This window comes from Aythya fuligula, chromosome 1, assembly GCF_009819795.1.
Source record: "Aythya fuligula isolate bAytFul2 chromosome 1, bAytFul2.pri, whole genome shotgun sequence".
Taxonomy (NCBI): domain Eukaryota; kingdom Metazoa; phylum Chordata; class Aves; order Anseriformes; family Anatidae; genus Aythya; species Aythya fuligula.
The window spans coordinates 73,096,770-73,113,033 of record NC_045559.1 but is presented as its reverse complement, the minus strand read 5'-3'; the positions used below and the strand labels follow the sequence as shown (position 1 = coordinate 73,113,033).

Below are 16,264 nucleotides of genomic sequence, written 5' to 3'. Positions count from 1 at the left end.
AGGGAGGAGTACCTAAACTCCATATCTAGTTGTTGATACCTTGTGGGAAAAGAAAATGTTTTGTGGAAGGAAATGTAATGGAATTTCCCTTAGCTCCTAGGTAATAAGGCATTCCTTCCAGATGATAACTCAAATGATGATGTCATGTTGGTGCCTGACTGAAGATTGAGGTAGGCCAATGGGCTGGGGTGAGAGTGAAAGGAGTTGTGCCAGACCTTGCCATAGACTTTAAAAATTTCTAGCACTCTGCCCTTTGAGGTAAATGATTTCCCAGAAAATGCTGAGAAAAGTATGACAAGGTATATACAGGGATTTCGTAGTTCTGGGCCTGCTAAATGTACAAGTGTAAAATCATTGGTGTCTTTTGTGTGCTTTCTGTTTCCATTGACCAGTATCTCAGTCTGCAGGGACAGTTTCAGCATGTGTATATGAAAAGGTGTCAGAAGGTCACCATTTTTTAGTTCCTTGTGAAAGCTCCACCAAGCTAAACAGTACAGAGTCCGACTACACAGTGAGATGTTACAGTTTTGGATTATTTCAAAAAACCTCTCTGGCAGTTTTTCCACTCAAGAAAATATATTCTCATGATGCTAAGGGAAAAAGATAATTTTTTTCAGAGAATCCCTTTGTATTGAAGGCTAGGCTTTTGTGACTTTTACAGGGCTATGAGATTTGTTCCAAAGAGCTATAGGACCATTCAAGTAACAGCAGGGTAGTACCGCCAGAGTCAAAGATCCCTTGAATTTGCAGAGTTGTCTCTTGTACTACTCAGTGCTGAAGTGACCTCCTTGACTTATGCACAGGGGGTGGCAGTAATCTCAAGGCATGCTTCATGTTTCCAGGCATGCTTATATTCTCATACACTAATAGTAAAGCCAGGATATCACTTGTAACTAACAGCTGGCCACCAATGCAGTTTATTAGAAACTCAGCTAGTTACAAGTGGGTTCTTTATCTTGGTGACCTTCCAAGGCAATCAGAGCCTTCGGAAGACCTTGAATCAAAAATGTTTGGCTTTAAGAAGGGTAGCGCTGCACAGCACACAATTCTGATCTCCCAGGGTTCACAGATTTGGAAGGCACTGTACCATATATAACTGTACAAGACAGCACTGAGATACTATAGCTGCTGCATCAAGGTCATGGTGTTCTGGGATCAAATTAAAAATTATGCAAGATAGGCAATTTAGAAAAGAATTCACGTAGAGCTCAGGAAGAAAAAAGTCATGTGCTTTATGAGCTCAGTTATTTTGTAAGATTAATTTTTCACTATCTCATGATCTTGTAATAAAAGCACAAAGTATTTTAAACACTTGATTTGCTTATTGATCAGAACTCTGGGACCTCAGTTTCTAAATCACAGTTATAGGCCTGTCTTCATTTAAAAGCCAAGCTGTGTGCTTGCCTTGGAGTTTGCATGATATGCAAACTGAGCTGTTTGCAATGGTTGTGAATTTGGTGAGCGGGCAACAGTGAAACCTGGCATGGGGCATGCCTGATTCTTGGAAGCCGATCTCCTTCCCTGGAGATGCTGTGAATAGAAGGCAATACTGGCACAGGTCCTGTAACCCAGAGCGTTGATTCTCACCTCCTCTAGTGTAACCATTGTGCTCATTTGGATCACTGTGCTATCTTTAATTCCCAGAGCCTGTATGGAGGTAATGAGGAACAATATGAGCTGAGGGAATTGCTTTTTGATGTAAAACCTGATATTTTTGGAAGGAGGTATAATGGGCCTATTCCCATCCTAACTGTCTCCTATTTTCTATCTCCTGAAGGACAAGGATAAAAGATTTAGCTATTTACTGTATTTTAAGAACTGCTTACGTTGTGCTCTGTAAACTGAAAACTTCTGCTGGCAGAGTTTTCATGGATGCTTTGTGCATGGTCTGTATAGGTATTGCTAGATTCATGACCTATCAAAGACTTGGTTCTCCTGGAGCCAGCTAAGAGTGGTTTGCAACACTGTCTTAGTACCACAGTGTTTTGGTTTCCTTTTTCTTTTCCCATTCCTTCTCTTGAGGAGTTAGCTAACCAAGAAAGACAAAAAATAAAATAAAAATAGGAAGAGGGAGCACAAGAACAGGAGGGGATCAAGGTGGGGACACTGAGAGGATCAAACAGTCAGTAAGCAGATGAGCAATGTCCAGCAGACATTGGCCAGCAAAACCAAGGCTATCCTATAACCAGCCTCAATAAATGGCAGGCGGAAATTGTCCTTGAGATTTTCTGTATCTCCAGAGGTTGCAGTGTGAGTGGGATGGAGGGGGAAGGGTGCAAATAGACCCTGTGTGGTTTCTCTTTATTCTCTTTATCCTTTGTTTTCTGATGATAAAAGAGCTTTATGTGGCTATTGTAGCAAAGGAATTGGTGAGTCATAAGGTTTGCGACTTCATTTCCCCCTCCACTCTTTCCACATTTTTCCTGGTGGTCACATCTCCCTCTCTCCTTCAGTCTCCCCCTCTCTGATAGTGCAGCAGGATGTGCTGCACCTTTAAGAAGTATGTTTTTTTTTTTCAGAAGACCAATTCCTGATCCTTGGCATATGTTGAGGCATGCCCTGAGTTTTGTGGTGTGTTTTATGAGAAACTACAGTGCATTTGGCTAGGGAGGCTTTTTACTCCTTTCTGCCATAGGTGCGCTTTGCCTCTTGGAGAGCATGCACTGTTTGGCATTTCCATAGGGATTTCTGCTGTCTTCCCCTAATGAGAAAAGGGAGATAAAGTGAATTAGCTTTTTTTTTTTTTTTTTTTTCTTCCCTCCAGTTAAAATTTATATTTATTGATTATTATTTTTTTTAAATGCCAAGGCTATGGTGGATAAAGCTGACCTAGCAAATTCTCTTCCTGTTTGCATCCCCACACTTACACCATTCCCACTGCAGTGTTAACCTGTCCTTGCAGTAGCAGAAGAGTACAGCCAGAGACATGTTGACCTGCAGTAGTCACAGCACTGGCAGCTTTATTATGAATTTCACATAATTGTGAATATCCTCATTTTACTGCTCATGAACATTACTTTTTGCTTCCTTCCCCTCTCACAGTCAATAAGAAACTTGTAAGAAGACAGCAAAATTTACTGTGAAGGTTAATATAATGTTAAGTAAAAACAGTGTAGGTTTTTTCTTCTTTTTTTTTTTGACACATCACATTCTTTGGAAAGCAAGAGAGTGTTTGGGGAGCTCTGTCTGGATTTTATTTTATTTTTTAATATTTGCAGGCGGCAGCAACACAGGCTTTAAACCCCAGCTCCCAGTGGGAACGGTGCAAGCGTTACAGGCATACCAGTAGGTAGCTGCAGAGTTACTCCTGGCAATTATTTCAAAAGCTGTGCATTCTCCAAGGTCCTGGGTCTGTATGCTAGCACTGCCTTGTAATAATAGCGTAAAACCTCTTGGATTGTCAGCATGTATTCATGTCCCTGTGCATTGTTTTAGGCTTCAAGGCAGCAGGCATCTCCAGGCGAGCAGAATGCTGTACCCGTATACAGGATTCCCCCTTCGTCTCTGGCAACGTGGAGACTGAGGGACTTACCACGCAGTCACCTGTGGGATGTGTGGCCCAGAGATGAAAGAGCAGTTTCTAGTAGAGACAGGCCTGCTTTTATGAGGAGAGATGTTGGAGGGGAAGGGAAGGAGCAGGCTCTAGGGCTGGATTTTCCTGCCACACTGAGATTGTTGCAGGGCTTTGATTAAATCACTTAACCTTTGAGCTGCAGATTCCTTGAGAGTAAAATAGTGTTAGCACTGCATACTGCATGGTAGGGTTAAACGAGTTAATGTAACAGTACTTTACAGTCTCGGCTCTGCAAATGTGCTGAGCACAGTTGTTCTGTTTATGAAGCTTGTAGTGTTTGCTACTGAGCCCATGGAGGGTCCCCGCCTGCCCTTCCCTCTTACCCGTCTTGGTGGCCAATAGCGAGCAGCCCTTGCCAGTTAGCTCCCTGGTCTCGAAGCAGTGCTGGATTGCGGCAACTCTCTTCAGAAGTGCCTTTGGAGGAGCAGCTGCACTGCAAGACCTGGTGAGGAGCTCAGCCTTCTTCATTGCCCTCCGGCTGTCCCGGCCCTGCATTGTCCCCTCTGAAGCATGCTGGAACGGTGGCTTGAGGTCCTGGGCTCTCTTCGCATCCCTGCCACTCACTCACCAGGTGGCCCAGGCAGGTCATGTCGCCTTTCTCTTCTTCGCTGTGAATGCTGGAGTGTGGGACATGCGTTTTACCTTTGTACCCCAGAGCTGTTCAGTCTGAATTAATGAATGCCGTGAAGTCGAGGATATCTGTGAATGCACAGCACGATGTAAATGTGAAATATTGCTCTGTAATTGCAGGTGGAGGTAACCCATGTTGAGAATGATTGATTGATTTTTATCGTAAGTCAACATTTGATCAGGTGGAATTGTAGGAAGTGTAGACAAAGCCTGCCCTCTGTTACCTCCATCAGAAATCTTTTAGGAAACACGAATGATGCTTCTCCCATGTGCTTTGTGCTTGTGTAGACACCGTGTCTAGTACTGGTTAAGGAGATTGATGGGGAGGCATAAAAATAGTCTGACTTCTATAGGTGTAATATTTCAACATACAGAGGGAAAGAGATACGTTTTTATTTTTTTTTCTGTCGGTATTCAGTGTTTTATGGGAAAGGCAAGTACTGCGTTTGCAGCATTGTCTTTCATGTCCAAGGTTGACACAGCAGCTCCTTGGGTTTGGATGTTTTAGCAAGTTAGGAATTTTGAGGGATAATAAAATTTAAAAAGCAGATGAAACATTGTTACATAGCTGCTGGCCTACTGGCATCATCAGGATGCAGTTTATAAAGCCTCTGGTGCTGCCAAAGAATCAAAGAGTTAACAATTCCAGAGGTTTAATCCAGTATAATACCATTTGCAAGGCCTATCAAATTCACAGCAAGTGAGCAGCAGAAAAGCAACCAAGCTGGGTGGAAAATGAAACTAGATGGAATTATATTGCCACAGGTTTATCTAACAAGTTGTTTCCTGTAGCAGTATAGATGCACATTTATCTGCAAAACTTAGATTATGTTGTGCTCCCCTGCTCTCCCTGGCTGTATTATCCACAAAAATTGAGTGCCCTTCATCCTGTTTGAACAAAGCAGTGTTCTGCTGTATCTATTTTGGTCGCTGGTTTGTATGCCATAGAAGCCATCTCATTCAGTAGAGTACAGTGATATATTGTTGTGTTTGTTTTCCTTTTGTTGCTGTGTACATAGTGCATTGTTGTTTGCTTTTTTGAAGGATTTAAACATCTGGAGGAGACCAGGGATAGCAATGCTTTTGTTCATAAATAAGATTTGGAACTGTAGTTCCCTTCCAAAGTGAAATGCTTTGGAGTATACCCTCTATTGTGTTACGCATTTGTATAGTTCAGATTTTGGGTTGGGAAGTGCATTCGATATTAACACTAAGCCAAGCATTTGGATTATGCTACTATTACTATAACTAGTGCAAGGTAAACATGATGTTTTTTCCCAAGTGCTTCTCCTAATACCAAATATAAATCAGGGAAGTAAATATTTATATGTGATAAGCATAGCATAGCTGAGCTTTGGCGAGTAGTGCGAAGAATCAGTTTTTATTGAAATGTTTCAAGAACTGATGCACAGAGGGCAGATCTTGCTGTGAAAAAATCAGTTCTCCAGTAATGAAAGCTTTGAGATGCTACTGGAATGCAAACAAATCCAAGTACAGCCTGGATCTAGGTGACAGATTATCACAGATGGAAATAGAAAGTGAGCAGAAAAAGAAATAAGTCCTGCTGTATTCCAGCCCCCTTCTCTGCAAGGTAACTCTGTGAGGAGCCCTCGCAGCTTTCACCACCAGACTGTTTGCAGACAAATGCCACAGAAGTAGAAGAGTGGTTCTCGTGCTCTGGTTTGGTCTGTTGCAAGCCATTTGTTTTTTAAGGAAATTGATCACAGTTCTGTCATATTACTTCACAGCCGATGAGCAAGGCATTCCTGGATGTAGAGCAGAACCTGGGGTGAGTGACAGCAAGCTTAGCATGGGCGAGGGGCTTGTAGCAACATAACTTTCAGCTCCAGCGCAGCAGTCAGAGAAAGATTTTCCTTTGAAGATAAGACACCTGGGGCTTTTGTAGAAACAGTATGCCTGTGCCTGAGCAGAGCACAGGAGCATGTGCATGTCTGTGTATGAGCAAGGCAGCGAGAGTGCCTGTGTGCAGTGTCGTAACGTGGCAGGGCACAGGCAGTTATGAAACTTTCCAATAAAGTCTCAGTGCGTCAGTATTGGTCGCTTGGGTGGTTGTTGATTTAGTGTTTTTGTTTGTTTGTTTTGTTTTGTTTTGTTTTTGTTGTTGTTTTGTTTTTCTGTTGTTTGTTTGTTTTGTTTTTGTTTTTTTGTCTGTTGCCCTCCAGTTTCATTTCCATTCATGAGTGCAGAGAGAGAGCGAGGCTGAGGAGTGCTGGCAGAGCCCCCAGAGACACCCGAGGGGAAGCGCAGGTCCTAGGGCAGGTGGAGCACCCCATGGCACCAAGTGAGGATCCCTGACTCTGGGGACAGGGATGGGGTGGGGGCAGCCCTCGCACTTTGAGCAGCTGCTGGTTGGAAGGGGCCCCTTCAAAGTGCCTGAGCTGCAGCTGGGAGTTTGACTTTTGTTTTTTAAGAGGACTGGAGAAATTATTAACCACAGTTCATGACGTCAGAGTTGATCTGATTAAAGGTTTGTTTTCTTGCTGGCAGAGGTGTGCTCTGTAGAGACTGGTTCTCTCTTCTTTTTTTTTTAAGTTTCTTTTTTGAACAGCAAACGGAGGGAACTGCTCGCATTGCTGCTGCTGCTGCTGCTCCAGCTGCGTGTGTGTGTGTGTAAACAGGATGGTGTATCTGTAGCTGCCACGCGCAAACACACATTTGACCATGAGGACTCTTCGCAGGTTGAAGTTCATGAGTTCGCCCAGCCTCAGTGATCTGGGCAAGAGAGAGCAGGCAGCCTTGGATGAGCGGGGGACCCAGCAGCGACGAGCCTGCTCCAACGCTACCTGGAACAGGTAAGGTCTTGCACAGTGTCCTGCCCCCCTGAGTTGCCCTGCACTCCCGCACTGCTGCTGCAGAGACGGTACGGGTAGCCTCTGGCTGGCAGGCACGGCAGTGCAGCTCGCTCCCAGCTGGGGTGGATTACAGCACACCAAGGCTCCTGGCTCGGTATGTTATGTGGCATGTGTGCTTGAGGAAAAGGCAAGGGTAGCTTTTGTTGCCTTGCTGTTAGCCTTTCTCTCAGGGCTGATAGCAAGCAGTGCTGCCTGCAGATGGCTCAGCCTGCTCTTCCTTGTGGCGGGCAAGGGCTCATTTCAAAGGATCCAGCTACAAATAAGTATTTGCATCTGTCTCAATATCCTCATTCAAAGGGGATTTGGTTTATTTGACTTTTTTTTTTTTTATAAAAATTAAGATTTGTATATATTTTTATCTACCTAACTATATATATTGCTGATTATTGATACAGATACAAAAAAGTACTCAATTTATTTACTTGAATGCAAAAAGCTGTGTGTGTGTGTAAGCACGTGCACTTTGGACAGGAAGACTAGTCCTTGACTGTTTTTTTTGCTGTGCTTATACATTTGAATTTTATTACTGTTCGATTAAAAAAAAAAAAGCAAACTTTTTCTTGTGAATGAGTATAGAAATTCAGAAAGCATCTTAAAACCGTTTCAAAGACACTCTTAAAGATGAGTAAGTCTTTAGGGATTATATTCTTTTGCCTATTTTGAAAATGAAATGTCATTTTCTAGGTCACAGCATGGAAAGTGTCATTCATGTTTTATAATTACATGGAGGAATCATAGGAAGAAAAATATTAGAGAACTACAGACATTTTTAAAGGTATTTCAGTTTTGTGGAAAAAAAATATTAAAATACCACATCTTCCTTCCCTCTCACCCCTTGATTTGTGTATGCATATCTGTAGTATGAATTAATTGCTTACCACAAGCAGCACAATAAGCAGTGAAACCGTGCCATGAAAGAGACCACATTTCTGCTCAGAAAATGGTGCTATTTAAATGTCCCAGAGATGCTCCCACTGTCTGGATGACAGTGATACTTAGGGCAGGATTCGGTCACCTTGGTTCATGCCAGCTAGGGCTTTGCTTGCTCTGTTAGCCCCACAGGAGTCAGCAGGGAGGGAAGCTTCTGTTTGGTGTAAACCGAGGTGTCTGAACAGGATCCTCAAAGCTCGTTCCTGGTGGTGTGCTGACAGGGACGAACATTGCCAGGTCTGGTGGGAAGCACGCTGTGGAGGCAGGTTGGAGCAGAGGGGGGGGGGGGGCTGAGGAACCAGCTGAAAGAAGTCCTCCTTGGAAGTAGGAAATGTTCTTGTTCTCACCAGTATTTGCAAAGAAATCCAAAATGAAGGGTTTTACTAAGTGAGACGGGGCAAAACGAGAGTTTGTTAGCTCTAATTTGGGCAGGACAGCCATAGCGCTGGACAAAAGTGGCAGGCAGTCAGTGAGCTGGACTTGTATTTGTCACATCAAAATGGCCAAAGAGCTGCCACATTGCAGCTGCTACTGGAACAGGTGCCCGTGAGCAGTCGTGTCGCTGATAGCTACAAACCCAGGCAGTAGCCTGCCTTGGTCTGTAGCTCAGATATTCTGCAGGCTGAGGAATTGGAGTTTATCCTCAGGAAAGTCATGGCTGAAATGATGCGGGATTAGTCATGTTAGGAAGTTGTCCATGGTACCTTCCCTGTGTTGCCTGCGTGCATAGCATGTGTAACAGGGCCTGGCCTGGACAAGGCTGGTGTTTGTCAGACTGAGCCCCTGACTCACTGAAATCTCGTGTGGGGTTTGAAAATACTGGCTTGTGAAAGGGTGCTTTTTCCTCTGTAAAATTAAAATGCCCCAACAAAGAGCTAGCATGCCATGTATTGGCTTGTGGAAATATTTGTCCTTCCATGTGAATGAATTGCCTGTGCTGTTTGATTCTGTGCAGTACTGAGCATGAGATCTTGCTGATCAAGGAAGTTGAGACACACCAGAAGAGCTCTTCCCTCTCAGCAAGCCTGGCTGTGCTATATTTAAATATACTGCCGGTTTCTTGCTTAATGTTAGCAGCTGTGCCTGGGTGTGCCGTGCACGTATCTGCTTTTGAAAGAGGCTTTCAACCCAGTACTCCAAAACTAGTGTAGGGAGTGGGAGAGTGCAAACCCCTGGCAGGCCCTGCCCCATGTGAGACTGATGATATGGTGCTGAAGGTCAGCCCTTTGAGGTGAAGCAAGGATGTTGGCTAGGCATGGAAACATGGGCAAGCTGGAGGAGCCATGCTGGTAAGATCTTCCACACATATTTGCAATGTCAATGTGGGCTGTCTCTGCCAAGGACAGATGCAGCTCCTCTTCTGCAATCAGATGTTGTGTTGTCACAACCTGGCTGCCCGGTGCCGTCCCCTCCACCACCTCTGCTCTGTGCAGTGCAGTATCTGACTGGAGACTGTTCACTGCAGAGGATGCCTATTGCTTTCAGAGACCCAGGGAACCTAATGACCGGGCTGGGTTTGCAGGGGGCATGTAGTGCTCATTGCTAGCGAGGATGGTTTCTTTCTCCCTGATGTTTTTCCTTCACCTCCCAGCTAAAGTGCTGTAAAACTTCTTGACATTGCTAGATCAAAGGGAGGTAGGTGCTGACCTGCTGTTTACTACTATGCAAATGAGACTTTATATCACCGCTTCTTTCGATTTTGCTTTCCCATGAACCCCAAAAGATCAGTAAAGCAGCTCACCGGTTGCATGTTAACTAGCAACCCTCAGCAACATAGTGGAACAATACAGTTTCATTACAGCTCACAGAATTTGCATTGGATTAAAATAGCTTAGATTTTTTTCACTAGCATTGACTTCAGTTCCTTTCACCCAGCCCCTTCTGCTTCAGGCAAAAAATGAATGCTCAATGCTGACTAAACCAATTGGACTGAGAAACATGTAATCCTGAGCTTGCTGCCCAGGGGTGGCCCCTCTCAGGGAAAATAAAATCCATTGAGAGGTTTTTATTCTGACTGAGCTAGTGCAGACTGCCTAATCAGTGCTGGTGCTGCCTGAGCTCTGCTGTGGGAAAGTCTCTAGTGAAAGGCACTTCTGTCCTCTTTGCTGCATGAAAACAGGGAATATTAACAGAAACCTTGAAGGAGTATGAGGTAGTGATGAAAAGGCGAAGAACACAAAGATGAGATGCGTGGTACAGTAGTGAGACCAGCATTAAAGCCACGGAGACATGCAGAATCAGAAGGAGTTTAATGGTTTGGGGGTAATTTTACAGGCTTGTAATATGCACTATAATTTGCTGTATTTTGACAGTCACAGGAAACATATTTCATTTCCTTACTAAATGTGAATGTTATTTTTTAGATTACAGTGAGGCTTTTGTAGTAGAGAAAAAGATCCAGACCAGCACATTTATCTACTGCTTCTACTGGGAAATTTTCTTTCTTCCAATATTTAGCATTTATTTAGAAATATTTTGAAATATTCCTGCCTGTGTGAGGAGGACAAGCTTCTTTTTTCGTGAATCTTCAGATGGAGAAATCTTGGGAGCCTTTTCATCTCTGTATGCACAGGGGGCTGCCAGAGACGAGCTGTGGGGTAGGGAAGGGGAACAGGGGACTTCCCACTTGGCCAAGCCACCACCGTGCTGTGCAGTATGCCCAGCCTTGATTACAGTAAGAGAAAGTGGTATGTGGGGAGAGAATTACTGCTCCCTGTAGACTTCCAGATACATCTATACTTGTTTGAAGGCAGGTATGATTGGAAGCCAAAACATCTGTAGTCTTACACTCTGCAGAAATACCAACTATTGGTAGCACCTCAGGGAAGTGCCTTCACCTGCCTGTTTCAACTTCTTCATAACTAAAAATAGTGTGTATAGCTGGTGAAGTTAATGAACTAATGTCTCCAAAACTTTTTGAAGACAAAATTTGCAGACCAGCTTATTTTCAATTACATGATCTAGTGCATAATTGCAGCCTATCAGTCTTTGCAGATTGCTTTACCTTGGGTAGAAATTTCCAAAACATAAGTGAACTAGCAGCTGCAATCTTATTTTTGAAAGGGACAAAGCCTGTGGAAGTGCAGTTGGACTGAAGCTGTTCTGAAAGTAGGATTTCCCATGTTGGATTAAGCTAATTCAGAAAAATGAGTGTTTATTCTGGAGCAAGGGTGTCCTCAAGGGGGTTTATCAGGTTAGTTACTGTGAATTAGCTATTCCAGATGCTGTCCAAAGGAAGATGAGCCGTGTTATTTAGTTTCTTTCGAAAACATTGCCCTTTAACTCTCCAGTTCTATTAGAGAGTTCATGCAGTATTGTTGTTTTTTTTGTCTCACCAACTTCACCTGGAGCATTTTAAAAAGGAGAATTTGCAAACATTGAATAAAAAATGCAGCGGTATTTTCACACATGCTGCTTGCATACAAACATAGTGACTGCTTTAGAGAACAAAAATTACGTACCTGCTGTTCACAAGTGCAAAATGCAAAAATTACCTACCTGCTGGCTTGGGCCACACCACCTGCTTTGGCACCACCTGAACTGGGGGGACTGTAACCTGGTCGGGCCCAGTTTTGCAGTTGGTCCTCAGCCCTGCAGACAAACCGTTTCTGACCTGCAGAAAACAGTGCTTTGATCACTATAGTTCTTCCTTCTTAGGAGCATCGTTGGAAGAACAAGGGTGGTATTTAAGGGCTGGAGGGAGCCAGCCTCTCATTCACAAAATGGAGTCTGGTGCTCAGCGAGTGACTCAAGCGAAATGTATGCATTGGTGATGTCGAGTTATACAGGCAATGGCTTTTTATCAGGTAAAAATCAGAATAATAAACCACACCCTCCTGATCTTGGCACTCATGCTAATAACATTATTACGCTGCTTGGGAATGTCAACAGTGAGTGTCAAACTCTGTGCTTTGTGGATTTACACCTTCCATTTTCTACTTAAAACTTTCATTTTCTACTTAAAACTGGTCTCAGCAGTTTTCTGATCTGGATTTCTAGTCCTTGACTCAGCCTACTTTGGGTATTCATCTCTCTTCCCTGAATACCCATGCCTGTGCCTCCTCCCAGGCTTCCTCCTGTTCCTCTGCTAGTTTCTCAAAATGTTTTCTTCTTGCGGATACCAGCCATCGTCTTTAGACCAAGAATGGCCCATACCATACATTTGTATGAAAAGGTGCCCACACAATGTGTCTTAGCGCATGGACACATACCAGTTGAGGAGCTAGCATATGCATTGATTCTGTGCTTTCAAGAAGTGCCATTGGAGGTCTTTTCCAACCTTTATGATTCTGTGAGTGGTGCATTTTGTTTCAAATGTGCACTGCTCAGGTGCACAGAGCTTCCTAGTCCCATTCTCCACCAGAAGATACTGATTGGGGTCCTTTAGAAATTGGTCACTTCCTTAAACAGGAGAAAGTGTGGTGCTGCAGGAATAGGAGAGTACATTGGCACTTACGTGGAAAATGTGTCTCTTGGTACAAGACCATAGCATTACTTTGATTTAAGCAAGGGTTGTTTGGGTTTTTGTTTCTTTTCATTAGCTTAAGCTTACTAAGAGGATTTTAGCTAGTTTTTTATTATACTGACACCAACTTACACTGCTGATAGCATACCTTTTATTCTGAATCCTCTTTGTTGCCTCCCAAGCAAGTGTTGAGATCACAATGGCATGCCCACACTGCCTGTAGGCTGGGACATTCATCCTAGCATGAAAGCACTACTGTCTGATGTGGGAAGGAAGGGCAGTTGGTCAGTGCAGCAGGGCCAAGACTTGTTTTGTGGACAAGGCAGCCTTCCGTCACTACAAGGAAGGTCCCAGGCAGATGAGAAGATCACCACTGGAATGTTTTAAGTAGGAGCAGTTCTATTACACAGGCAATAACTTAGATGCTTGCAGCCTGTTCCCTGTAGTTCTAATTAAAAAATCCTGCTCTGTGTTATCTGTTTGAGGAATAATAGTGGACCTGCTAAGCTGGAAAGAGAAAACCTCCCCCTTGTTTAGAAAGGAGTGCCAGAGAGAAAGTGAGAGAGCACACTGGGTTTTAGGAAAGATTTAGTCATTCTTCTCTGCAAAAGGGTGGTGGGGAAGATTGCAAAGTTCATTTCCGAATCAGAAGAGCATATAAAGACTGCTTGTTTTATTCACTACGTTAATCGTACTTCACATATGACTCATAATGTTAAAATACCTAAGTCACTTCACTATATACCAGACACATTTAGCTGCCAATTTTCAAATAACCAAAAAGAAATGTGGCTCTTTAAGCCAGCCACAATAAGCTGGGTTGGACGATCAGTGTGTGTCTGTGCATGCAAGTACATGAGGGAAAGTAGGACCACCGTGTGCAGGAGAGTGCTTAACACCTTGTCAAAGAGCAAAAGAGAGCAGAGGATAAAGGTTCCTATTTTGATCTGCTTGTGCATTTCTCCACAGTGGGTCATATCCTTCACCTGCCACTTTTAATTTTGTTTTTTCCACAGATGGATGCAAATGAGCTTTTCTGGCAGTGCTTCTCTTCGCTGTTCAGTGTTGTTGGGTCTGCAGTTCTAATCTGTCGGCAAATAGCATAGTTTTACCTGCCAGCCCCCTCCTCTGCTCCCAGCAAGCATTGGAAGGGGTTGTCTTAATTGTGGACCCGAGAAGGTTTAACATGAGTGCCTGCAATCCCCATGCACCTTCCGCATCCCCCTCTAAGCAGGCAAATATCAAGCCTTGCTGTGATGCTGCAGTGATCTCTTGGACTTGCAGGATGCTGTTGAATCCATCTGGAAGGCCTACTGAGCTTTCCTACCAGCAGGAAGGAGAGACCTTATGAACAGAACTCACCTTTAGCTCTTCTTCACAAGACAGGCCAACCCCAAATCGCGGTACCTCCAGGCAAATCTGGGCCTGTTTTGCCTTCCAGAGCTCAGAAGCTGGTTGTTGCTCTACCGCATCAGACTCCAGCACAGCATGAACAGGGGAAGGACAGTTGCAAAGCTCAAAAAAATACTGTTGCAGAGTCATGGGTAAAACCAAAGCTCATGGAGGGTGCATACAGTGTAGCTTTTGATTGTGGGAAGATCTTTTCATTGGATATCCTAGGGGTGAGATTCAAGTTTGTTGCCCCCAGACATGCTTCCTGAGCACCCCTGGTTGCTGCTGTTCCTCACTCTTGCTGAGTACAGGCTGGGAGGTGGATGCAGAATGAGAGCTGCACAAGCAGATGGATTGTGCAGAGTGAGAAGATATCTCCCTGTGTTTTTTTCTGAGTAAGCTCAGAACTGAACAGAAGCTGAGAACGTTTTTCGAAGGTGTTATCTCCTTTTCTCAGGTGCAAAATTGAGTAGGAAGAGCCACACCCCAATATCTGTATTTTCCTTTTGTGGTCGATGGGATTGTGAGGGACGAATAAAAAGCAGTGAAAATGTGAAGAAACTGTCCATTAACCACAGTGACGGCATGTAATATTGCTATTGATAATCACACTACTACTTCTTGCTTTTATTACACATTTCATAACTATATCTTAAAAAAAAAAAAAACCTTCAGTGATTGTCATCTTTATTTCACACATAGGCTAACTGAAGCAGACAGAAATGAAGTAACTTAAAATCACTGTCAGGGAGCATGATGGTTATTTCAGTAAAACAGTTGTCTTAGAAACCATGTGGCAGTACTATGAGCAGCAGAGTTGATCAAGGCTGCTTTCCTCTGTGCTAGCATCAGGAAGGTAAAGCATCTGTGTCCCTCCCTGTCAAGTAAAGGCTAAACTTCCCCTTCAGTATGTTATTGGTGGAGTCAGTAGAAGACGGTCCTTCTTCCCTAGCTGGAACCTGGAAGACTGTAGTGTTTAAGGACTTTAGCTCCATGATTAAATGTGGTAGAAATTGCCAAGTTGCTCCAAGAGTGAGGGAGAGAGAGAGTTAGCTGACAGACAGAAAGGCTACATGAGTCTTCTTTTCCTTTGGAATCCAAGATGAAATCTGCTGAGAAGTTGTAAAAGATGGCATTGGGTTGGAGAAGGGGAGGAGACTTATACCTCCCTTCTGCTAATGCTAGAACAGGTTTGGTCTCACCTTTTGTTGGCATTTACCTTTGTCCTCAGACCTAAACTGAGTTTAGGCTGATGTGTCATCATGCTAATCGTGTCATGTGTGTTTCAAGAGTTTTAGAGCTTCATCTTGAAGCACTTACTTGTTTCAATAACCCTTTGTGGTGTGGTTTTCTTAAATTCATGGGATTAGCAAACACCTCCTCCCTCCAAGCGTGTGTATTGCCCTGTAAAACATACAACACTTTGCAGGTTTTTGTTATTCACATCTTAGAATTTGTAAAGCTGGTGGACATCCACCCCATGGATAGATGGTGTTGGGTGTGTGACTTTCTGTTGAGCTAGAGGATTTTGTTGCCCTCAGTCCTGTCTTCAGTTGTGGCTGATTGCAGGAGAAATCACCCACCACTAAGCAACATCTGCTTACAGAACAGTTACAAATAGCACTGAAAATGAAAAGGGAGCATTTCTGTAGGACAGATGGTTGGCCTGTGCCTAGCACATTGCTTCGTAAGGCTGTCTGCCTTAGAAACTCTAGACTTTTGTTCTTTCAGTGCAGCCTTGATTTTTCTTTAGCTGAAGCAACATCATACATTTTTGAGAAATAAAAGGTAGTAGGAAGCAGTCTTTGTAGCTAATAATGCTGTAAATTATGGCCCTTTTCTATTTATTGCTTCATTTCTGATAATGAATAAGAGAGTGATGAAGTTCCTTGAAATTCATAATTGTCTAGTGTTTCCGCCTTTTATATTTTTTCAAAGAACTAACCATTTTTGAGATTCCAGTAACCCTGTTCTAGTAAAGGGATATATTATTTGTGGATTAAAGTTCAGGTGTAGTGTCCAGACTTGACAAATGCTAATTTGTTGATAAAGAAATCAGGAAACCATAACTCAGACAAATAGATACCAAAAATGCCAGAAAGATCATCACAGATCTCGCAGTGAAGGTGTTGATTGTCTCTGTAGTGAGCTCACAGAGACAAAAATATACTTAATATATTAATGTACTAAAAATTATACTAAATTACCTAAAATACATGAACCCAAATTTTCTGAAATTACTGATTTTAGAGGTATAACTTTTGAAGTTGGAAAAAATATTTTAAAAAAATTATTTTCGACAATGTCATCTATTTTCTAGAGAACAATTTCCTTTAAGGCATCTGAGACTGAGCACCAGCAATCATCTGTTCCTTTCAGAAATGTTCTGCAGTGTCTGGA

At 43.2% G+C, this 16,264-nt stretch overlaps 1 protein-coding gene across 5 annotated transcripts in view; it reads left to right on the top strand.

Moving 5' to 3' along the window:
• The window catches only part of PRR5 (proline rich 5), an 86,447-nt gene that overhangs the window by 29,454 nt on the left and 40,729 nt on the right, over nucleotides 1-16,264 (top strand). For 3 of the 5 annotated variants that reach the window (XM_032189016.1, XM_032189008.1, XM_032188999.1), the window contains one exon: nucleotides 6,904-7,017. In XM_032189016.1, coding sequence (XP_032044907.1) covers nucleotides 6,914-7,017 — 104 coding nt within the window. In that variant the 5' untranslated portion in view covers nucleotides 6,904-6,913. Of the gene's footprint in view, nucleotides 1-6,421; nucleotides 6,507-6,823; nucleotides 7,018-16,264 lie in introns of those variants that run through there. The other 2 variants (XM_032189024.1, XM_032188989.1) reach the window with 2 other exon arrangements.